The sequence below is a fragment of the Crocodylus siamensis genome, chromosome 2 (assembly GCF_052110815.1).
Source record: "Crocodylus siamensis isolate JL-2025a chromosome 2, ASM5211081v1, whole genome shotgun sequence".
NCBI classification, from domain to species: Eukaryota; Metazoa; Chordata; order Crocodylia; family Crocodylidae; genus Crocodylus; species Crocodylus siamensis.
Genome location: NC_143396.1, coordinates 5,440,885 through 5,463,012, shown reverse-complemented (window position 1 = coordinate 5,463,012; position 22,128 = coordinate 5,440,885). Strand labels below are relative to the sequence as shown.

The following is a 22,128-nucleotide window of genomic DNA, read 5'->3' as shown; positions in this document are numbered from 1 at the left end:
TGTTCATCCAGCCTCCTCTTAAAGCCCCCCAGGGTAGGAGCCAGCACCACTTCTCTTGGAAGTTGGCTCCAGACCCTAGCCGCCCTGACCGTGAAGTCGCGCCTCCTGATGTCTAGCCTGAATCTCCCCTCTGCCAGCTTGTGACCGTTATTCCTGGTCACTCCTGGCGGTGCTCGGGGGAACAGGGACACCCCCAGTGCCTGCTGGTCCCCCCTGACTAGTTTGTAACAGGCCACTAGATCCCCCTCAGCCCTCTCCTGTGGAGGCTGAACAGGTTCAGGTCCCGTCGCCTCTCCTCGTAGCGCCTGCCCTGCTGCCCCCTGATCATGCGAGTGGCTTCCTCCGGACCCTCTCCATGCTGTCCACATCTCTCCTGAAGTGCGGCGCCCAGACCTGGACGCAGTCCTCCAGCTGCGGCCTGACCAGTGCCGCACAGAGGGGGAGGATCACCCCCTGGACCTGCTCGAGATGCATCTGTGGATGCAGGACAAGGTGCGGTTGGCCTTCCTGACCGCGTCCCCACACTGCCGGCCCATGTTCATCTTGGCATCAATGACGACTCCAAGATCCTTTTCTGCCTCTGCCCTGACGAGAAGAGAGTTCCCCAGCCGGTAGGTATGGTGCTGGTCCTTCCTCCCCAGGTGCAGCACCTTGCACTTCTCAGTGTTGAATCCCATCCTGTTCTCATCCGCCCACCCCTGTAACCTGCCTAGGTCCGATTGTAGCCTATTGCTCCCCTCTAGCGTGCCCACATCCCCCCACATCTTAGTGTCATCAGCAAATTTGAACAGGTGCTTGTTACCCCCTCGTCCAAGTCGCTGTTGAAGATGTTGAACAGTGCAGGCCCGAGGACCGAGCCCTGGGGGACCCCGCTGCCCACGGCCCTCCAGGGCGAACATGACCCGTCCACCACCGCTGTCTGGGTGCGGCCCTCCGGCCAGCTGGCGACACATCTGACTGTGTGGGGGTCGACACCACAGCCCCCAGTTTCCTAATGAGAACGGGGTGAGAGACAGTGTCGAAGGCCTTCCGAAAGTGCAGGAAGACTATGTCCACTGCTGCCCCTGTGTCTAAGGATTTGGTGACCTGGTCGTAGAAGGCCGCCAGGTTGGTGTGACAGGACCTGCCACTGATGAACCCGTGTTGGTTGCCCCTAAGCATAATCTCCCCTGTTGGCTCCTAATGGATGTGCGCCAGGATAATTCTCTCAAGAAACTTGCCCAGGACTGAAGTAAGACTAACTGGCCTATAGTTCCCTGGGTCCTCCTTCCTCCCCTTTTCTGAAGATGGGAACCACATTGGCCCTCTTCCAGTCCTCTGGCACCACACCAGAGCACCACGAGTGCTCGTACGGCCGTGCCAGGGGTCCTGCAATTTGGACTTGTTGACCTGAACTGAAACTCTGCCCCATCCCCTCCCCTCCCCTCCCCTCCCTGAGTTAATTTGACATAAACCTGCATCTTCACAGGGTGTTGCTGTGCTTCATATGAGTTGTGTGAGCTACAAGAAAACCATTTTATATTAATCTTCAGGGAGCAGGATTTGTAGAGTTGAAAATCCCCAGAGAGGAGGTCAAAGGAGAGAGGATGTTTCAAGACAAAGGAAGCTTGGGCCAGGAGCAAAAAATTCAGATTATAGGGGAATTGTCGATTGTGGCACCAGCCGAGTTGAAAGAACGGTAGCTTAAGGAGGGAGGGATTTAGATGAGTTAGAAGACAGGCCATGAACTGCACAAGGAGAAATTTGGAAAAAAAACTCGAGGACTCCTGAGCAACTACCCAAGACTGCTGAGGAATGGTGAGGAAGCTGAGGCAGGGAAATACTTTTGTTGCACCTAAATATTTCTGGTGCTGCTGAAAGTTGGGAGCGAGTGGTTGTTTTGGGACCTTTGTACAGTCCCCCTTACGTGTGCTGACTCCTGTGTCTCCCTGATTGGGTACACAGGAAATACGATTCAAGCAAGTGTGTCACTCAGGAAATGGTTGTGCTCAAGCTGCTGGGCAATCTGAAGGAACCGGCGCTAGTCAGAGCCCCAGTTTTCAGGAAGCAATGCCAGCCAGAGGGTTTGCACCCGAAGCTGGTGAAACTGGGGCTTTGGTCAGATTCACGCAGGAGCCCAGCCACTTAGGACCCCAATCCAGCAGCCTGGTGAGCATGTCAGACCGGACGAGGGGCTGGGATGGACCCATTCCCAAGCCTTGCCTCCCAGTGCCGAAGCCATTAGGCTCACAAGGATCTGTGCTTCAATAATGAATACCAGCCTTGGTCATTCATCCACATACTTGCTGCTGCGGCTTCACCCTGGAGTTTTCGTGTCGGCTCGCTGGCAATCGGAGAAGCAGGTGCCTCTTGTAACACCCCGACTCTGGTCTTTGGACCTTGGCAAGCAACAAAAGACATCTTCTAGCTTCACTGCCCGTGGTGCCACTTGTGCTTTCGGGTGCAAGCTTTGCCTGGTTCTTTGTTTCTCTAAGGGCCAATCCCCTAAGGTGCTGAGCTTCCCCAGTTGATGCCAGGGGGAGCTTACCGCCTCTTAGGATCAGAGCATCATTATTTAATTGGCTGCTTAGAGCATCTGAGTCGACCAGGTTTCAGGAACCCTGATGCTGATCTGGATGGAAGCAGCAGCAGGGATTTTCTGCAGCGCTAGCCATATGGAGCGGGTCGGTTATGCAGTACATCAAGGTGCAAGACAGAAGCTCTGTCTTCCAGCTTAGCAACCCATGGTACATCACTTGCCAAATGGAGCAGGCAAAGCCAGCATTGCACCAGCTCAGCGCAAGGCAGGATAAAGGAAGCGTGTGAAAGCTCAGATGGGACTGTTTGCCCAGGCAAATGTGGTCATACTGAAGGATCATTAAGTGCATCCAGTGACAGCACTTCCATTTACTTTCTTCAGTGCTCTGAAGTATTGCAAATATTTTAATTGGGAGGCATAAAAGGTCTGACGCTCCTGTGAAAGTCAGGGTCAAAACTGCCAGAGGCTTCACCATGGAGCGTGAGCAGGTCTGCACGCAAATCATTGCAGTGGGTGGGTCATAAATCACTGGCAAATAATTAAGGGAGACAGACCCCTTTAAAAATGTTGAGCTTATTAGCCACATTAATCACGAAAAGCTGTGATTTTATGAAGGTAAAACAGTCATCATGGGGCCTATGGTGTGTTTCACTGGCTGCGTTGTAAAGAGATATTTCAGTGTCCCTAAGACCGTGGTTTTTACCTGGAACAACTGTAAAACATTTGGGATTATTATCCTACAGCACAATTTGAGTTTTTGGCCAAATAGGTTACTGGAAAAATGAAAATTTCAAGATGTAAAATATGACTATGATACCTTAGGAGTCATAATTTGGTTGTTTCATGTTTGCGTTGTCTTCTGTGGCCTGGGCTCCTTTGCTGGACTTTGTCTTTTATGATGCAGATAGGGCTGCCGTGACGCACGGCACCCTGGTGCGTTGTAGGACAAGGCGGCCAGTCAGTCTGCTGGGTTCGTGGAGGGTAACGAGGGCACGAGGTCCTTGAACTACAGGACTCGCAAAGCACTATGGTGACGTTTTACAACTGCACTATTTCACTTTTTAAGATTTTGGTGCTAGAAGAAACCCTGACATTTCCTACAGAAAACAAACACTGGCTGCAGAAAGTTCAACCAAAACTCCAATTAAAATGGACTGGCAATTTTTGCTGAGCCCATTTCTTACACTTGGCCGTGCCTAGGTGTTAGCTGATCAGAATCATGCCCCCCTACAGCCTCCACATCTCCCACGCCCCAGTGGGAAGGGCAGGCTCGTTCTGGCACCTTGACATTTCAGATCATTTGGGGGCTCTTTTCAAACTCCCATTTTATATACCCCCTGGTCGCACTTTTCTTGAAAACAATCCTGTTTCTGAGAAAACAAATCTATTACAAATATTTTCTTTCTCACTACAACACCCCCCCCAGCCATTTCCAAAATCGCGTAAACCAGAGTCACTCCCCCTTAAAAAGACCACCGTACCTCCTAGCCAGGATTGTGCATGTATTTGGTACAAACAAAAATATGTGCATTCAGTTTTCATAGCGCTTACATCAAATCCAAAGTAGCTCGGATCACGGAACAGAAATACTCTGGCTAATAAATACATCTGAGGATGAAAAATAAAAATCTATACATAAAAAAAAACTCCAAATGTCTGCTAAAGGAAATGTACACTTATATACACACTGTAAACAATAGACAAGTTGCCAAACTTCAGTCCAGCTCGGTGGTGGGGAGGTACAACTCTTCTTGGAACAGAAGCCACAAGGGTCTGCCGACTGAATCGGTTTTGCCAGCCATCCTTGTCATTAGGCCATCAAAGCAGCAAGGTAGAGCAATACGAAACAGAGGCTGGAAAGCCACCGTAGGGAGGATGCGGGAGCAATATGTTGTGGGACGATTAGGCCAAGGCCATATAGCAATTAGAAGGGCCTCAAATACTTTTCCTTTGGTGCGAAGTTGTGGGAACTGGGGGGGTCTTCTCTTTTTCCAGCTGATGTTGATGCTGCTCTTCTGAAGATCTGACATAAGATCAGCCTCAGCTGTAATTATTTACTCAAATCTAAGATGAATCCCTTCCCCCCAATCAGCAAGGGCCGGAGACGCCTCTCGTCTTAGATTTGTGGACAAAGTGGGGTGGATGGGGTGAGGCAAGTGGCTGCTGTGGCTCTAACTCCGACCTTGAACCTGGGCCGGGGCCTAAGTCAGAGCCGGGGCCTAACTCAGCTCCAGCTCAGGCTGGATTCCCCCCGGGCTGGAGCACAGGCAAACTGCATCCCCTGCCTGGCCAGTCAGCAGCACCTTTGCTGCTACACGGCTTGGCCAGGGCTGAGCTTGCACGTGCTATGCTCCAGGGAGGGACTAGACCAAGCAGCATCTGATAGTAAGGGGGACTGGGGGCAGGGACTGCAGGGAGCAGGGGGAAAGGACAGAGAATGTGGGGAGGATGGGAAGAGGCTATGGGGAACTGGGGGGGTCCCAGCGGTGGTAAAAAAGTGGGGTGGGCAGTGGGAGGGAGATGAATTCAAGACAGCTCTCTGATAATTAGATTCGATACCTGGAAAATGATAACAAATTTATACATTTGTCTTAAATTCAGGGTCGACTTAGATTCGAGTAACTATAGTATGCATCCAAGTCAGCATCGACTCAGGTTGAAAATCCCATCTTTCAAAATTCCTTCATTCACTGCTTGACGAAAGTAGGCAAGGCATGCTGGAATGATTACACCCAGGTCTCTGCTGAAATCCTTTCCTCGGGTAGATTCAAATTCTTAGCAAGCTATCCTTGCAAGGGGGAAACGTACATCCCTGATTTTATATGTATAATATAAATATTTAACCCTAATGCACTAGACTGCAGCAGTTGGCAGGTTTTATGACACCATTTTTATAGTGGATGCCTCTAGATATTTCTAGTCTATGCTCGGCGGACTCGCCAAACGACTTATTTTAAACACTGGCCCAGCTGCAATTAGCAAATAATGGAGATGTATGTGTATGTGTGTAGGCTTATGCCTACTTTTGTCCCGGCAAATCCCCCGCAGCTTTGAACAGAGCCCAGAGGGAAAATCAATAAAATACCAAACAAACAGGCATTGCTTTACCAAGTGCTTTCAAAGCATTGGAGGCTGTAAACGTAAGTATTTTAAGACATAAAAATGAAACCAAAAAAAGCTAATTTAAAAGATCAGACAGAAGGGTTAGCAACGATCTCAGCTACTAAGGAGAAATCGTCAATAAACTGTTTGCCAGCAACAGATAGAAAGCACTGCAAAGTCTCTAGTTTGTAGGGAAACGTCTATCATTGGGGGACATGATGTTACATGTGTGTATATCTATATGCACATAGAGACACAGCTACACACACACCTCTGGACTGGTGGATGGATGGAGTCTCATTTTGCTGTGTGAGGAGCGACCCATGTAATTCCCTTGATGTTATCCAAGGAGGCCAAATATCTATACAACCTTTTGCTAGGCCCCTATTGTGGTAGGTGCAATTAATATTCAAAGTGCATGCTAGTTACTTAGATGGCTAAATGTCCTACTGGATACCCCCACATTACAGCAGCTACGCACTTGCACCCACAACGACTTGGATCTACAAACTGCGGCATCCAAATAGCAGCCTGCAAATGGGTTACCCACGGGTGTGGTTTCTTTCGTTTGCCCAGAAGCACCAGTCCTCCTAAAGACAGACGTGTCCCCCAGCCGTCCCCTCCGAATGGGTTATGCACCCCCGGATGATGGTGAAAATCTTTCTTCTGTGTCAGTGAACTGTGTGCTCATACGTGTGAAATGGCAGGTGAAGGCAGAATGAAAGGATCTTTTATATCATGCATGTCCCTCTAGACCTGGACCTATGACAAGCTAACACTGGCTTAATTTTCATTGGTTTGGTACTCCAGTGGAAATTACACCCTGGTCCTGAGTGGACAGACGACCAGTAGCTGCCATATGGAGGCTGTTCTAGTGCTTTAGGAGGTGAAGGAGCACGTACCAGCCTGTTTCCATAGGGCATGTGGCTACTCCAAGATAACTGAAGGTACATCTGCCTACAAGTGGCACCTACCCCAGTTCATTTATACTGCTGTGTTTTTCTGGCTACACCGGATTCTGGTAAGAACACTAGTGTAGGGGTTGACATCATGTATCTGCTCCCTTTTTACACCAGCAGAAAGGTATAAAGCATTTAGCACAAGCTTTACTCCAGTTGGCACAGTGCCCCCATTCATGCTACAATCAGTGTTTCATTCAATATATGTGGGACTTCTCGTCTTTTTTTCCACAGCTCCACCCAAACTGCCTGGATCCCAGCACCAGCGCCCATGAACTGCTCTGGCTTTGTCTATATTGTGCTTTCTTACAGTTCTCTGACCCTGATAGCTTTATCTCGGGTTGGGTGGAATAGCCAACTGCATGGATGAGCAATGCTTTAGAGAGGCCCAGTCTAACCCATTAGGCGTCTGTCCATTCACGTTAGTGGCAGGAGGAAGTTAGCTCAAAATGGTTAGCATTAATTAAAGAAGAACTGCAAATTGAAAACTCCCACTGATGGCCGTGGGAATCTCATGTGTGTGGTAAGAGCAGGAGATGGCCCATGCTAGAATGAAATGCACCTTCTCTTAGAAGCTAAGCAGCTCTGCAAATTGGACAGTACTTGGATGGAGACCTCACTGGGATTTCAGCTGCTCTAGATAAAAGTCAGGGAGTTGGGAGTGAATGTCAGACCCCAGACACTGAATGAATGGCAAGACCTGATTTCGCCCCCCAAGGACGAGGGCCCAATAGAGAGGGGAAGGAAGAGCAATGGCCTTGTGCCAAGATTTGTACATCAAAGCATGTGCAGACATGGCTCTTACAGTACTCAACAGCTACTTTGTGGGCGCATCTACATGAGATGCTTTGAGCACAGTAGACTAGTTCTACTGCACATTCGTGCGGTGGGCAAACCCTGCGCTGATGCACAGTAGAATTAGTCTCTTGTGTACTACTGTGACCTAAAATGCATGTGTCGGCACTACTGTGCAGTAGTGCTGGTTACTGCAAATTTAGTTAGTACTGTACCTGTTAATGCAGGCACTAAACTAAGTGTGCAGTAACCACTGTACATTAATGCATGTGTAGATGTGCCTGCTGTTCCCAGATCTGCCTCTTTTAGCAGCACTCGAGGGTGTGTCTCATAAACCCAAATCAAGAACAAATAATTGGGAAAATCAAAACACCTTTCCCAAAGCCTTCCCATTGGGAATGTTGCCATCGGCATGGCAAAACTGAGCTGGGAATACTGTCCACCAGCTGGCATTGCTGCGCCAGGACTTCGGCCTTCTCTGAACGCACATGCTACCCAAAGCAGACAGGCTCGGTGTGGGTGCGGTGTTGGCTGGTGCTGCTTCATGCTACTGGCTTTCTGCAAGGAAGGATTTGGAAAAACCCCAGAACTGCTTGTGCAATAACTCATCCAGTTCAGTATCATAGCGAAAAGGGGAGGAAGGTGTTACGATAACTCAGATATGAACCACTCCGTGTATCACATTTGGGTATCCACTAGAGTAGGCTCTCTTCCCATGTCTGTTTTTTTGTTTAAACATTTTTTATATTGAATTTCTGTTGCAAAGCAAATAGAAAGCAGGAGAAAACTATAACACCCCGTTTTCCTAACTCTGCGAGTCTGGCAGCTAGATTCCTTGTTTTACAAAACCACAGTCAGAAATACTATGTAAACTAGCCCATGCCCCAGTAATGAAAGACATGTGAGGCTCAATGGGCCAACTTCTATCCCAGGTGGGACTCTGCTGATGCTGTTGGGTTTACACTGGGGACCAATTTGGCATAATGGCTTCACACTGGAATTGGTTTTCCTGTTTTTTTACTTGCATTTGAGAGTGGGCCTGAGTTAACTGTGACTGAGTTAAGATCTAAACGTTTCCCAGGACCACAGAGTTTTTAGATTTATGGCCCATTTCTTATCTTGAAGGAGGTTTGGTTTGGAGCCTCCTGGGCTCCACAGCTGCCTAAAAACCTCAATAAAATAAACATCTAGGGTACACATCTGGGCAGGGTTTGACAAACCAATTGTCCGAGTGCAAATACGCTAGGAAGCACAACACATAACTCGGTGCCGGGACTCAGTGTGTGGATGTGCTACTGATGGTGCCCCCCTGGAGGGTCACACATCATCTTTCTCCACATTGCCTGGGTACCCAGAAGCCACTGAATCCTCCTAGAAGAGGCATCCCATGTTGGCTCTGTGCACTTTCGACACAATACGAAATAAACAATGTGCCCTTGCCCACACAAATGAGGAGTGCTGCTGGCTACCGACTACTTCAGCTTGTACAACCAGGCAGTCTCGGGTTGGAATTGTATTTAAATGGAACAAGAACAATGCATCTGATCCTGACCCGGATCAGCTGAAAACACCTGAACAGCCTGAAGGAGGAAGAGGCAAATAGACGTGTGAGGAGGAAAGGGAAGGAGGAGAACCATGCATAACCAATGTCAAAAGGCATGTTTGGCATCGCCTTCCCCGCGCTGACACTGAAGAGATGTGGTGTGGTCAATAGTAGGAGGGCTAGTGGTGCCTATGTAAAGTTCAGAGATTTGGACTAGAAAAAAGACCCGTGCTCTCATTTGCTTCAGTGTGCAAGAATGACTATTGAGGCATAAACCCAGTTTATGCTTAGGTAGTAAACTGCAGCCACCACAGTCCACAGCAGGGATCGTGCCTGGACCGGGATTATGTGATGCAGTGGTCTGCATTAATGAAGGACTGGACTTGATGATCTAGGGGTTTGTTACAGTCCCCTCCTCCATGTGCCTACAAGCTCTTACCACTAGAGCTAAAGGAACACCTCTGTCAGGTGTTACTTGTTGGCAAGGTTGTTCCTTGCTGGAAACAACCTTGAAAGGGCAACATGAGCAGATGCACTAAGACAGCAGAATTGCATTCAACCTTGGTGTCTTAATGGGCTTGATCATGCCATGCTTTTATCGCACATGATGCATCCCATTTTCCCATGAGCTGCACAGCTCCTTGGAGACACCAAGGTGCTATTACACTAGAAGGAATAGACCCTGTCTCAAGAGCCCCACTCTCCCACCACTTCCTTCACCATCACGCAGCATGATCTGATAATTTCCTGAAGCTCCAGATGTTTCCTCCCAGGAGGAACCCCTGTTCTCAGAGCACTGCATAACCTCAGTGGGCGGCGTTTGCATCTGGGGACACCTGATCGTTGCTTCTACTGGACAAGCACATGGACAGTATCTTTCACCCACTCCATGTAACGCACATAGGAAAAAGAGAGAGAGACCCAACAGCTGTCCCAGTGGCTTTAAATATCTGTTTCTCTCAGCCCACAGCAGTCTGTTAAGTCATACGTTTGATAGTCAATAGTTTCCGTGAAGTCATTAGGGATCGCTATAGAGACGGACTCAACCTCTGTCTTGTAAGCTGCGGTCACACTCCCTCTGCCTGAGCCGCCCCTGATTTTATGGGAGAGGCTGTTCATCTTCTCCTTCAGCTGGGTGGAGGATGGCTTCTGGAAAGGCATTTTCCACCCTCTGAAGCTTAGCGTTCTCCTCTGACTGGTTCTTTCCTGGGGCGAGGAGTGAAATATGAAAGAGCTGTTCAAGGTGGCAATTCTGGGCTTCATGTCCGGGTCTGAATCCCTCCCAGAGCTGCTCATGGAGGGTCCCCGCCAGTGGTGGTCGTACACCCTCCAAAGTGGCCGCCGTCTCCGGCGGCACTGGCACTTGAGCAGCCGGATGAAAGCTCTCTTGAACTCCTTGCTCGAGCAGGGGTAGATGAGAGGGTTCACACAGCTGTTGAAGTACCCCAGCCAGAAGATGACTTTGAAGACCATGTCTGACGGCTTCAGGGATGGAAAGAAGGAACCTGGGAGGAAATCAAAACAAATGAAGTTAGAGGGGGGGAATAGTGTGGCGGCTCAGAAGAGAAAGATCTGCTGGGGAGGTGGAAGGGATCTTAACTCTGCCTACGGTAGGCGTGCACCAGAGTTAAGCACTTGGTTGTGTTACTATGCCCCATGTGGAAGACCACCATTGCCATCACCATGAGCTTGTTTCAGTGCCTGGTTCCCTAGGAATCCATCCAGCCCCCTCTACTCGGGGTGCAGAGACTCTCCCAGCACCAGAAAAGGTGAAGTCAGACTCTGCAATGGGAGTCAGATGCCTAGAGGCATCAGTAGTGATAGTGGTAGTGATAGTAGTCGTGGTCATGGTAGTCATGAGCCGCTTACAGGCAGCATAGCTTCATGGGAGTACCTTTAAAAGAAGACCCTTGGATCAGGGGAATGAATTCTCTTGTCATCTCTTTGCATACCTGCCCAGCCCCTGTCCTGCCCAATGGGGAGAGGATTTAGGCTTATAGGCTTACACTGGTTTTTTTTTTTTTTCAGTTTCCACAATTTAACGGAGGGTTGGAATCCCAACGGGGACCTCTTGTAATGTGAAGAGGTGCAAGCATACAGCTCAGCTTGTGTCACCCACCTGCGTGGGTGCCTGTACGGGAGACAGTATCCAGGACAGCCTGGGTTCCCCACCAAGACTGTTGGTTGGTGCAGGAGTCTTTTGGATGGTGAGTGACTCTTTAAGTGAGACTGCCAACCCATCGCAAAGAGACACCCACCAACCATTGCATGATGACAATGTACTGTCAAAGGCTAGATATGAACCGGTCCCATGGAGCTGAAAGCCAGTCCCCATAGCCAAGTAGTAGCACTATTACTCACTGAAGATATCACACATTTGATGCTAGGGCTTGCTACTTGGGGTAACCATTTTTTTGTTGTTAGAACTAGTGTTATCATTGAAGAAAGGGATCCTGTGCCCTGATTTAGGGCTTAGGCACTAGTACCCATAGCTTCCAAGGTATGCAAACACCTATCTGCCTCTGTGGGCACTACTGACACCTTCCAAATCAGTCTCATAGGACTTTATACTCTTGAGGTGACTCAGTTACTGCTCTAACTGGCCATGGGTATGCCAATGGGCACACAAATCACACCTAACTTCTGACATCACCTCACATTGCAGAGCCCTTATACACATGGAAGTCCCTGGAGCCTGGAAGAGGATTGACAAGATAGACATTCCTGCATCTGTCTCACCAAGAGAGCTTGTCACGTGTGTTGAGAACACACTTGAGATTATGTGTGTGTGTGTTTGCATGCCCCTAGCATTTCTGAGACACGCACATCCTAGAGTGAGCAGTGCTTAGGACATTGTCCTTGGATGTCAGGGATCATATGCCAAGTGTTGGCTATGGGGGAGGGGCGGGGGTTGAACTCCTGTCTCCCACCTCCCAGATCAAGGCTGTACTCATCAGGGTGTTGCCTATTCTAGGACTTACCTCTCACAATTGCTCCTGCCATTCTGCTTTGTATAATGACACACTGAACCCCTTGCAGGGGGGTTGCAAAGAGGGTGGAGCTGGATTGTTCTCAGTGGGGGCAGATGGCAGAACAAGGAGCCATGGGCTCAAGCTGCAGCAAGGGACGTTTAAGTTGGATATTAGGGAAAAAAAACACTTTCTTACTAGGAGTGGGGTAAAGCACTGGAATGGGTTACCTAGAGAGGTTGTGGACTCTCCATCCTTTTTAAGGCCTGGGTAGACAAGCCCTGGCTGGGATGGTCTAGCTGGGGCTGGTCCTGCTTGGAGCAGGGGGTTGGACTAGATGTGACCTCCTGAGGTCCCTTCAAACCCTTATTTTCTATGATTTTATACATATTTATTGAGACTGAGTCTGTAGTTCCAGGTGCCAGGCTGATGCCATTTGTGGAACATGTAGATTCAAGTCCCCCCTCCAGGAAAAATTAAATTATACAGCATGGATTTGCTCCAACAGCTGAGTGTCCTGGGATGGGGACTTTGGGTGTATCCTGAACTGATTTAAACCACATGCTCCACACTCCAGGTGAAGTCTCTAACCACAAATTGCTGGCATATTTTCAAAGCAGGCTGCTCCTTGGGTCTTAATAGGGCACCATAAGTGGGTTTGTAGCTCAGGGGCCTAAATAAAGGTAGGTGCCTCTATCTGGCCGGTCAGTTCTCAGGTACCTAAAGAGCAGCCCAGTTCCTTCTCCATGCCATCCCTGGATGATACAAGCAGCTCAGGGCCCAGCTGGCTTCTGAGATGAGGTGCCAGAGAACATGGGCATCTAACCCAAGGTTCAGGGAAATCAGGGATTAGGCATTGCAATGCATGAATACCACTGAGGATATGGGTCTAATACCAGTATGCTGCAGTGACAGATGTAATGGGTATTAATCTGCAGCTAGAGATAGATAGATACAGACAGATAGCCTTGGGCTTTCTATTTATTTCCTAATGTTGGATTAAAAAAAAGTCTCCCAAGAGCCATCCGAGATGAGTCACTGAAAAACGTTACAGTGCGTTGGCAAGCGGACAGCTGAAGAAGGGATGCAAAGGTGAGTCTAGAAGTCGCACTGAAACTCAGCAACCTCTGAACGCCTTTATCAGCATGGAGGCTGCTCCCACCTCCAGGCAGATAAGATACATTAGTATTGAAGGAAGAAATGGCTCTGTCGCCAGTCATCGGCGATTGCTCCGTGTAAGCTGCATCTCTAGGATCGAACCGGTTTTTATGAAGAGCTCGGGCTCCGTCCCTCTGTAGCTCCCAGTTGAGAGAGCAGCAGCAGTAAGAGGTCCGTTCATAAAATCGTCCAAATATTTGAAGCCTGGATGCCATTTGGTCAAATGGAGCTGGGGGTGAGGGCAGGGAGGGTCAAGTTTTTGGGATGGTTTACAAAAAAGGGAGGGCTAGAGGTGTGAAGTCCTATTTCTCTTTCAACCGTGTGAGGCCAGAGCAGTAGGCCTTCCCTGAGCATGCTCAGCTAGTTAGGCCCCCCTGGTAAGACGGGTGACATAAAGCTTCGTTTGTGAATCTTAATGGGGCTTAGGTGTGAGCTACATGCTTGGCTGTTCATCGCCGCTTGGACATAGATAGACTCGTGCATGCCCAGCAGCAGGTATTCAGAGACCTAAGGAGCTTTTCTGGTGGAAACTGAGGCACTCAGAAATTTAGGTTCCTCCAGGGTTAGGCAGCAACCAAGCAGAGGACGGAGGATCTACATGTCTGATGTAGCTTCCCAGGATGTTTAATGGATTTAGCCCTTAGGCCAAGACTCTCAACCCAACTGCTCTTCTGTAGCATCAATCTCCTAAGTACCATATTTTCTCATATATAGCATGCCTTCACATGTAATACACGCCTTTGAAGGGGATTATGAAGAATTTCTTCCCCCACCCTCCAGAGTTATGGATGCAGAGAGCAGGATCAGAGCCTAACCTTCAACTGATTCACCTTTCCTTTCCTGCTTAACTAAAATCCTAGCTGCTGTTGAAGACTGGTCTCCGTGGCTGGACTTCTGATCTTGAAAACAGCTAAAGAGCTGGGACATAGGAGAAGAGACTAGAAGCCTAGCAGATAATAGGATTCTGCTAAATAAGGCTGGCTTCACTAGTGGAGAGTCAAGACCTTAACAAGGAAAGATGGGCTTTAGCCCCTGCGAAGTGAAGAACAATGGGCCATAGACTCAGTGGCCTATTAATAGGCCATTGACTCTCGCCTGCCTAAAGAGTAGCGCCGGATCTGCTGCATGTGGAGGAGTCAAAGCAGGGTGCTTATTTCTTAGGAAAAAAAAATCATCTTCCTTCCTTAATACCCACACTCCCATTTGGGGGGAGGCTGATTTTGGGGGAAAAGGTGCATGCTGCATGTGAGCGAATATGGTATCTTTGCAGCTCTTCACCTTAACCTATGTGCCACAGATGCACTATTCGGATAATGATACCAAGCTTCCCCCGCTGGGTTTTAGGAGGCTTCATTCATTAGTACTTCTAAAGTGCTCTGGGTACCTAGATCCTTTATCGGCATGCATGATTTATTGCTACTTAAGAAATCAAAATCCCCAGGGGAGCTAAGGAAATGTGTGACTTACACATACAAAGCCACAGGGTGCTCTAGTGCTGAGACTTAATTTGTTAATACTGGGAAGAGTTTTATGACACAGTGCCTACTGGGACCAAAACGGTGCCCCTTGCATGGTGTGGTGTAGCCCTCCTCAGGGAATTATGGCCTGCAGCGAGGGGTGAATAACCAACCACAATTGGCCATGAAAATCTCTGCTTTGGAGGGCCTTTTCTGTGAACCTGCTGCAAAAAGGGAGGCGACCCAGTAAGTTTATCTGGTACTGATAGTCAAGACCGCCTTGTATAAGTTCTTTAGAAATGAATCCAAAAGCCCATATGATTTAACACGCAAGGCAACCTTTTCTGCCCAACTTTAAAATCGGTATCCAACTAGCAAAACCCTATCGGCTGGTTTTCAGACTCCTCAAAAAAGCCATCGGTCTGTACAGCCCTAGAGGACTTCTCTGTCATCATGTTAGCCAAATGCTCCTGCTAGCCAGGCTACAAGATGCACTGCAAAAACGACCTTTTCCCCTCCCTGTCCCTTTTAGGCCTCTGCATATCACAGAGCACTAGCGCCTTACTTCTGTTTTTAATATCCCCAGCCTGTATCACTGTATTTTCACATATACCATATGCCCTTACACAGTGTCTTACACATGACACACATACCACAATAAGATATGCACCTTGTTTTGAGGTGGAGTGAAGAAAACAAAAGTTTTTCCAGAGTCCACCTGGCCACGGCATGATGGCTGCATGCTCCTGGCCTCTCGTGTCAGCTTCACAGTTCAGACTTGAACCTTATCACAGTCAGTGCCAAACTGGCTTGTGTCTGCTCAGCCAAAAGCTGCTGCCACTCCAAGAGTGGCTACAAAGGTGTCAAAGCTTGAGCGGTGGAGTTTGCAAGGCCAGAGTCGGCAATAAAGTCTGCCCTTCCTTGCCTGCATCCTGGAAGGGGAGGAAGGGCAGCACAGCCCCCAGCAGCCATTCCAGTGACCACATGGTGGGAAAATCAGCTTCCTTGCTTCGAACATGCACCCCAAATTTTGAAGGGCTAATTTTCTGAGAAACGATGTGTGTCTATGCGGGTAAATACAGTAGGTGGTGATCTCACAGCAACTGTATGGAGCTGGCTCTGTAGTCCCGTAAATCCCAGTACTGTTGGGCCCAAGGCTTAAAACTCAAAATGATTTTACAATACTGCAACAGATTCTTCTTATTTGCCCTCTAGCGCTGAGCCCTCTGCAGGTGATATTTTCAAGTCTTTTACCACAACCAGGAGGCATAAAAACTTGCTTAGAAAGCTGAGACCTTCCTGTAGTCTCATGACTCCAGAAGCTGGGGCTTTAGATGGGAAAGCATCCATCTTTAAGACTTGGAAAAACTGGGGTTTTTTTTGCTCACTTGTACCTTGGATCTGTATAGCAGTTCCTGCGTTAGGAAAAGACTCTAAGACACAAGGTCACCCTCTCATGATGCTGCCTTTAACTTGCCAGCCTTACATGCCTATTGTCTACTCTGTGTTTTAAACAGGGATCGGGCACCAGCTCAGGGCATCGCCTGAAGGGAGAAGCCCACCAAAAGAAAAGTGCCGCGCCAGAGAGCGACCACAAGTTCCAGCCACTCTGGGGAGCAGACAGGAGACACCACAGTGACAGCGTCGGGTGCTGCTGGCTTCATCAGACGAGCTGCTTCAGCACACATACCATCTAAATCATTCCAGACAGGTATTTGCCTTAAAGCTTCACACACAATCCTCTTGCACATCTATTAAACACCAAGAATATCTTAACTTGCTACAGGTCAAGCAGGGGGGCAAGGGTATTGCCAATGTGATGCCATTGCAAGGACAGAAAGCTGTTTGTTAAAAGACACTCAAGGGAAGGTGAAAGCCCCCATAGTCCATGCCAGTCTGACTAAAGGGTAAAAGTTCTTCCCAAGTTCTTCCCACATCCCAAGTGTGGCTATTATTATATTAAATATTAATATTATAAATAAATCCAAAGTATACATTGTACCATTGTATTGTAAATAAATCATATTATAAGTACCTATAAACTATATATATTGCGTCTGTGTTATAACACAAATGGATATAAAATTGCTACTTCATTGCTAATGAGCTACTCTCTAGGTATTTTCACAAGCAAAACACTGCTTTGACTCCTCATTATTTCCCCTCTACTGTTTTCTTCATTATTTTGAAAAGAAAACAGAAATATTTCAAGGGAATGAGCAGGGGATAACTGCTATACCTGAGTGACCCCAGAAACACCAGTTCCACTCACTTGGTTTTTCAAACCTCATCTTAACTGCGTGCAACAAGCCTGGGTCCTAGATTCACAACAACTGAAGTGAACAGCCATGTCCATCACTGTGCATCTGCATGTGCATTTATGCCCACTTAAAATTAATGCACAGTAAGTTACTGCGCAGTAAGCGGGACTAGGCCGGCATCTGCACGTGCAGGCATTTAAAGCGCATTAACAAAGTCAGTCCACACACACACAGTGTTACTGCACAGTAAGGCCTCTACACATGCATTACTGCGCAGTAACTAATTGGGTGTAAATGTGATACCTGCATGATGCAGGTATCAATTTTATGCTCAAGTCGGCATAATTCACCATATTTACTTTACAGTACAGGTGTGCAATGTAGGTGTGCACCTGCACTGTGCAGAAATTTTCATTACTGTGCAGTAAATGTGCACGTGCAGATGCACCCACCGAGGGCTTTAATGCTCGTCTCCCAGCCAAAGCTCAGTGTTTTCCCTGTTCCCATCAGCAGATGTCACTGCTGCTCCCCCGTCCTTCAGCCTCTCACTTGCAGCACAGGAGAGACCGAAATAACTTTCTGACTCAGCCTTATTTATTTTTTTAATTTTCGCTGGGGATGACAAATCACGACACTATGTGACTGAATGTTTCGCGTTTAGTAAATAATGTTCACTCTGGATATCATTATTATTTCACCCTCACAAAACCCTGGTGTCAAAACACTGGGACTGGCAGGAGACTGCAAGAAGCCACAAACCAGCTGGGACTGTCCAGTTAAGTCTTTAACTGCCTGTTGCCTAGTTAGATGCTTCTTTGAGAAAAATGAAATTGGTGAAAGCCATGGCTCAGATTCAGTAAAGGACATAAATCCAGCCCCTGTTCAGCACAGCACCAAACTGCATGCTTAACCTTAAGGTCAATGGAAAATGGATAGCCACTGAAGTAATGCCGTGAGTCAGGTTGAGGATAAATAAGCATGGTCTTCAAGTGCAAGTTTAAGGCTTGGGCCAGGAAAGCAGGCAAACAGGTGCTTAAGATTAACCACGTGCTTGGACCTGACTGAAGCGGGTGCTTAAATTTAATCATGGGCTGCAACAATTAGCAGAATAAGGCTGCTTCCCAAGACTGGAGCCAAGAGCTCTGTGCTGAATTGCAGCCTGGGCAGAGATTGCAGGTGTTCACTCTGCCGGGTTCGGGGTGTGGTGTGAAACGGGCAGTGTGCTTGTATGCAGGGATGTGCCTTGGGCGGTGTTTAAAGAGTGGGGTTTTATTCTTGGCGGTGATAGAGCCTAGGCTCAGACATGACCACCTGCAGTCGGCCAGTGTCTATTAAACACCAGTCTAAAACGAATCCCTGCTCTGAATTTCACAGCTCTTTTCATCGTGATTACATCTCGAAAAAAAAGGGCTGGATCTGGACTTTTAGAAACTCCAAACTCATGATCCACACCTACATTTTTCAGGCCTGGATCTACTTAAAACTTCACAATGATTGTGCGTGTGTGTGCGTGTGTGTTAATGCAAAGAGAGGTAGTGATGTATAGTGGTTGGAGCTTGAGCCTGTCTGTTAGGGATCCTGAGAGCTAAATCTGGTTATGCCATTGCCTTGATAAGCATCGGCGGACAGATTACGGCAGCCCTCCGTGCTTCAGTATCCCCAGCTGCAAAACGGGGTAGCGACATGTATCGAGTTTCCAGCGCTGTTGTGCGGCTTCATTCACTGATGTTTGCAAAGAGCTATGAGTTCTGGGCAGGAAAGGAGCCGTGGCACGGCAAATGCTGGAGGATTTAGAGCAGAAGCAAACCAGAAGCTACGAGGACAAAGAAAAAAGAAGTTGCCCTTTAGAAAGCAAGAAGTAACTACTTCCCGAGTCATGCTAGGTAAAAGATTAGCGCATACCAAAAGACTACAGGTTTTTTAACAAAACTCAGTATTTATATCTTACAGAACATGACTTCTGTATCATACCCCTCCTTTCAGTGTTTCGAGGAAAAGGTGTGCGCTTAAAAAGAATAAAATGAGTTCACTGAATTCAAACACCGGCCGTTGTTCGCCCAGTGCAACTTAGTGTACACAGAAAAGCAAGAAGCTCATCAACATCCCGTTAGCATGCAAATAGACACGCTCCTCTGAAGACATGCATAATGTGTGCCTCCGTCACTTATTCATCCCACCAGTGTTCACTGAGTTCACAGTTTATGTTGCTGTTAGTGCTTTTATACCTCGAGGAGACTCTGTGTGTCCTTCTGTAACTACAGGGAGTAAAGCTCATAAGGAGTAAAGCTGAGTCTCAGATAACGTAGAGAAGCAGCTAGTAATATATGAAAGAAACCACCACATTTTCCCGAATCTAAGACCACCCTGAATTTAAGGTGACCCCCAATAGTTAGATTCTATCTGTGGAAAATGTATAAATTGGTTATAATTTTTGAGGTGTGGAACCTAAATATCGGAGGGTGTCTTCAATTTGTCCCTCCCCACTGCTACAGCAGGGAAAGCAATGGCTGGGGGGAATCAGGTGGCTACGAGGGTCAGGCAGCCCTCTTGCTCTTTGCCCCCCCCCCCCCCCCCCCCCCCCCGCTCCCCCTACAGCCTTCCTTACCCCCCCTTCCATCTGCATCCCACCACCCCCAGCTCCCCACAGCCCACACTGCCAGCATCCCCCACTTCCCAGTCTTTGCTCTTCCCCCTCCCCAGTCTTACTGTCAGGCAGGGCTGGGGCTTTGTTCACTCCCCGGAGCGCAGCAGGTGGAAGCACAGCCCCATCCTGTGCTGTTAATGCCTGGTGTGTACAAATCGGGTATTGCACGCTTCAAGGACATATTTGCTACAGCACCTAAATAGTATTATTATATTTATTATTTAGATTTATACCCTACTCTATCCAGAAAGGCTCTAGCTAGGTCCCAAAAGGAGTTGGCTCCCTGGGGAAGTGCCCCGCAGCACGCTGAGTGATGGGACTCAACTCCCTCTGCCGTGCAGGGGAGAGCTAGGCCCTCTGCATAGCAAGCTGGGAGCACCCACTTGCCAAGCAGGGCGACAACACGGTACATCCTGAACCTGGGCTCACTTCCCAGCTTGTCAGCTCCATCCAGGTGAGACCCACGGCCCGGGACTCAGCCCTGAGGCAGGCACCAATGTTCATTCTTTGACCTCTTTTAAGAGCTGCGGTGCTGGCACCATCCTTTTATACAGAAACCAAGTGGCTTGAGAGATTTGGGATTCTTGGCTGAGGAGCGGGGTTGCTGGTTGTAGCTGTGTTGGTCTAAGGACATAGGCAGGCCAAGTTCTTTGGGTAAATGTGATCTCTTTTATTTATTAGACCAACTGATTACTTTTTCCAGCTGCTCAGTTGGTCTAATAAGAGAGATCACATCTGCCTAAAGAACCTGGCCTTGCTAAGACACAGGGCCCTAGAAAGGGAGCATGACTCTGCTTGGGACACGCTGCTTGGAGGGGGCATCCCGTGGTCCAATCCATCCTCCTCGGCCTATTTCTACATTTTAACCTATGGCTTGAGTGTAAACTACAGAAATAGCCCTGGGTGCACGGCTCTGCTCCCCCAGGTCAGTGCCCTAAGCAGGAGATGATACAACCATGCTCCCTCTAGCACGTGGTCCCTCCCTAGCACCGTGCTTTTAGTTTTCAGCTCTTTTTCTCCACCATGGCACCACTTCACCAGGAGTTGGGGGGAGAACATCTGTCCTACTCCCAGCCCAGCCTTGCCTACACCCTGCTGCTTGGGACACCTTCCTGGGGATACATGCTTGGACTCCTTGCAGCGGATAAGGGAACCTACGTGTTGCCTCGCTTCCTGAGTGCTCAAACCATCATCCAACAGACCAACCTTGCCAACACCTGCTCCTCTGGTGGGCTTTCGAAATCAAGTGGCCACCTCTGCCTTTTATCAGGGACCTGCGCTTGCTGGGGTGTGAGTTAAGCCTCCTCGGAGAACACCTGCTTGATGAACTTCACAGGGGTGTAAGTGGAGGAATGGGAAGCTTCTCAATCCTGACTGGGTGGAAAAGGGACTTAGGCGCCAAGACGAGGAATCATAGGAAAGTCAGGCTGGAAAGGACCTCAGGAAGTCGTCGAGTCCAACCCCCTGCTTGAGACAGGATCAGGCTGTCTAAACCATCCGATACCATGTCTGGAAAACCTACTCTTAAAAATGCAAAAACAGCTGCTGGACACAACACTACAACAGGCCAAGCACACCCTAAGTTCCCACAGGTAAAGCCAGGGGGGTGAGGGCCCTGCAGAGACAGGAAATACTTTGTTAACATCCACTTGAGAGATGACAAGAAGAGGACGACACGCTTGGGCAGGAGAGGAAAGTAAATCCCCCCCATAGTCCATGTCCATCTGATTGTGGAGCAAAACTCCTGACCCCAAAAAGGCAATCGGTCTGACCCTGAGTGCAGGTGTGGGGCCCTCTAGCCAGCAACCTCTGGGTTTCTTAGTCACAGCACAACTACGTTTTGGGCATGTGCGAAATGTTAACGTGCAAGTAAAGACCCCTGGGGACATCAGGAGTTTCCCGAGGGAGCTGGCCCCTGCGTGGGATTTGTGTTTCGGTTGCTCTCAGCGTGCACAGCTTCAGAGAGGCTGACGGGTCATGTTGGCCATGGATGCATAGCCCACCCTGAGTGTGTGATAACGGGGGGAGTTGAGAACATATAGGCATAAAATATGACAATGAAAGGTGTTTGGCAATAGTCTGCGTTGCCTCGGCAGCCTCAGGTTGATCTTCCACACTGGTTGGGATACGTACACAGGGAGGTGCCTAGGGAAATAGTTTCATTTAAGGATACCATGACTCTGAGGCCTACAGCAGCAGCTCCCTCCCTGAAAGACAGCGTCTGGCCAGTCCAGCAACTCTCCTTCTGTGGGCATTGTACATGGGATGGCAGCACGAGAAAGTAGGTGAAGAAGTACTGTTGCTTGGCTGAGAAGCATGAGGGTCTCATGGGTAGATGCACGGTACAGGGGTAAGGTGTAGTGCCTGGGAGCCTGGGTCCCAGTCTTGGGAAGTCTCTTTCCCTCTCTGTATCATACAGAGACCAGTGCTTCCTTCTGCTGCAGAGGCCTGCCTGAATGGGGTACATGAAGCATCCTGCTCCTGAGACCCCCTTTGTTGGCCTTTCCTAGGGGAAACACCCTCTGTCGCCTTCCTCACCCGCGGGAAACTCAGCTGGTTACAACCCATGGACCCTGCTTCCTCCTGGCTGGCACGGTCTGACCCGGGTCATGTTGTGAGAGATGACTTCATGCCACAGCTCTTACTTCTGCGTGCCTCTAGCCCCTGACTCAGTGTAAGGGGATATCGTTGGGTTGTTCTGTGGGTTCTCAGTCCCACTTCT

General features: G+C 48.7%; 1 protein-coding gene across 1 annotated transcript in view; it reads right to left on the bottom strand.

Annotated features, from left to right (window-relative positions):
- Positions 1-4,011: 4,011 nt before the first annotated feature.
- Positions 4,012-22,128, bottom strand: part of ADRA1D (adrenoceptor alpha 1D) — a 73,729-nt gene continuing 55,612 nt past the window's right edge. The window contains exon 2 of the mRNA XM_090035043.1: positions 4,012-10,422. Coding sequence (XP_089891169.1) covers positions 9,860-10,422 — 563 coding nt within the window. The 3' untranslated portion in view covers positions 4,012-9,859. The remainder of the gene's footprint in view (positions 10,423-22,128) is intronic.